At 33.6% G+C, this 2,914-nt stretch overlaps 1 protein-coding gene across 1 annotated transcript; it reads left to right on the top strand.

Annotated features, from left to right (window-relative positions):
- Nucleotides 1-1,936: 1,936 nt before the first annotated feature.
- On the top strand, nucleotides 1,937-2,903 carry LOC140014024 (uncharacterized; the record flags this gene model as incomplete). The annotated part of the gene is made up of 2 exons (XM_072064312.1): nucleotides 1,937-2,626; nucleotides 2,790-2,903. Coding segments are annotated over exons 1-2 (450 nt in total), but the record flags the coding sequence as incomplete, so codon positions are not given.
- Nucleotides 2,904-2,914: the final 11 nt, after the last annotated feature.

The following is a 2,914-nucleotide window of genomic DNA, read 5'->3' as shown; positions in this document are numbered from 1 at the left end:
TGTCATTTCCCAAAATCTCTTCCTAATATAATAAAAAAATCTCCTACGCTTTTTAAAAGTGTTAATTTTCGAAAAGATTAGGATTCCTTTCTAGGCACTTTGCTCGATATTCTAAGATACACCTACTATTTTTGGTTTGAATGATAGCAAAACGCTTCAAGTAAAATATGTACAACAACAACTACTGCTACTACTACCATTTATTGCCCGTGAAGGAAGGGGAAACATATGGGTCATAAGATGCTTCCTTCGTTAATTATTGGTTAACCTTTATGGTAATCTTATTATGATGTGGAATTAGTAATGATTAGCAAAGTTAAATTCACATTTGCTTCTCCAGCAGGACACGAAATGGGAATGCCATTATGCCAATGTGGAAAAGGGATAATTTCAGAAACCTCCTCTGAAGTTTCTGACAATTACACTGAGCTCCTCTGAGGTTTAGAAAATTATACTTACCTGTCTTGATTTGATAGTTTTAGTAATAAAACCTTAAAATAATATTGACTTGGTCAATGTTTTAAATAAATACCCAAAAATGCCCTTATGTAATGAGTTTTAATTTATTTTTCTATATAATTATAAGATGGTCTAGTATAATAATAAGAAAAATATGCCAAATTTTTCATGTCCATACTTACTATTTGATAAACAACTATAATAATAATTTTATTATTATGATAAGATACTTTTGATGGTACTTTATTATGAATTTAGATTTATAAGATAAAATAGAAATGTTGAAATAATTCAATTAGAGTTTATAAATTTTTCAAATAGTGGGATTATCATAATTTAGTAGTGATTTTGGGCCATTTCTTTTTTATTTATTATTAATTTTAGTACAAAAAAATAGAAAACAAAGATCAACAAAAATATTGGATTATATATAAAATTAACTCGTCAAAAAAATTATTAGTTCAACATTTTGTTACAATAGAAACTAGAAGCAATAGTGGTAGTTTTACAATTTTATTGGAGAAAAATAAAAAAAAAAGGAATAAGAAGGAAAATTAATGAAAAATAATTTTAAAACTCATTCTAAGTATAAGCTTACCAAACAAGAGAATTTCATTAAAATATTTAAGGGTAAAATTATCATTTTAAATGACAAGGGACTAAGGGAGGGAGCTTAGTGAAATTGTCAGAAACCTCCCCTATGGAAAATGGACTTACCTAATGTGCATTTACGGCCCCCTTTTTTTATGGAAAACATCAACGTGTGTAGTTATGGGAAAAGATTGACTGGAAAATTAGGAAAAGAAGAAGGGAAAGGAAACAGAAAAGTGGTTATCCTATTCTTTAGCCTTGGCAGATGACGAAAAACTGACAAATCTGAGACTCCCAAATAAACTAAACTGAAAAAAAGAAAAAGAAAACTGACCGAATCACGTAGGGACGAGTCGCTGAAAAATTTGGGCCGGTTGGTGACGGTATATTATTATCATTGAATTGGAATTTGTTTTCTTTCTCACGTTTGAAAAGGAAGCGCCTCTGGAATCTCTGACCCACCCAAAATCTGCATGGCTACGTCGTTTACGTTTACTTCTCTGCCTTTTTTACCTGTTGCCTTTTCCTTTTTCACATCTCTTCTTCCATGGGAAATTGGCTTCTCTTTCCTTCTCTCTTTCTTTAATCTTCTTTAATTTAATGCCATTGCAGCCCACAAGAAACAACAGGGAAAAATATGGGAAAGTGAGTGAAGAGAGAGAGACTAGAATCCTTAGGCAGGTAAATGAAAATCCCACCTCCTCTTTTTTTTTTTTTTTCATTTTTTTCTTCAGTTACTGCTTAATTCAAATATGATAATGCTACTTAGGAGAATTATCTATTCGCCAATTTCGCAGGTAAATAAATCCCATCACCCTCAATATGTTGATATAAATGCCACCAAATCCAGCCACCCTTTCCACCACCTTTCTTTTCTTTCGTTTTCTTGTTTTTGTTTGCTTCTCTCTCTGATATCATCATCTTCCTCCGAACAAAAAACTTAAAAGCCTCAGCCCACCATCTCAGCAAACAAACAACAAAGCAAGGCATCATAGGTTTTGCCAACCTTCCAAAGCCATTCAATTCAAGAAGAATGCTATAAGTTTTTTTTTTTTGGTTTTACAACTGCAACCCAACCCCAGTATCATCTACCTCTATCTCTCTCGGTTGTTGCTGATGCTGTTTCGGTGGGGTGCTGAGCACAAAGGGTTGCTGTTCTCCTTTTTGGTTACAGTTGGAGGCTCGTAGGCCCCCTTTTTTTTGCCCTTTTTTTCTGGGTAGAGAAGAATATATATATAGGATGGCTATTCAAGCACAAATGTATACAGAGAATCTTGGGTTTCCTTTGGGCGGTTCACAGGATCTTTTGGTAGATAATGGTTGTGGAGTCCGTAAGTTTTGTCTCAATCCGCCGCAGCAGCAGCAGCAGCAGCACCACCACCACCACCAACAACAACAACAACAGGGACAACTCCCCAATATGCAATTGCAACCGTTACATAATAGGCCACAAGATTTCTACTTAAACAGCAGATCATTACGTGCACGAGATCAATCAATGGCGTCGTTTTCTCCGAATGTGGCTTCGCAGATTGTGAAGCAAAACAAGGAGATTAATCAGTTAATCAGTTTACAGGTTAGAAACTATCTTTTGGTGAGATAGAAAGGTGCTTTCTTTGTTTTATTTCCTCACATTTCCGCGTTAAATAAAAAGACTGATAATAGATTGATATATATATATATATATATATATATATATATATATATATATATATATATATATGTGCGCTAAACAACAGAATGAAAGATTAAGATTGGCGTTGCAAGAACAGAGGAAACAGCAAATCACCTTGCTTCTGAAGAACTACGAATCAAAGGCACAATTTTTACTGCAACAAAAAGATGAAGAAATTGCCAAGGAAAT

The sequence above is a fragment of the Coffea arabica genome, chromosome 9c, assembly GCF_036785885.1.
Source record: "Coffea arabica cultivar ET-39 chromosome 9c, Coffea Arabica ET-39 HiFi, whole genome shotgun sequence".
NCBI lineage: Eukaryota > Viridiplantae > Streptophyta > Magnoliopsida > Gentianales > Rubiaceae > Coffea > Coffea arabica.
This window is presented reverse-complemented; position numbering and strand designations above follow the sequence as displayed.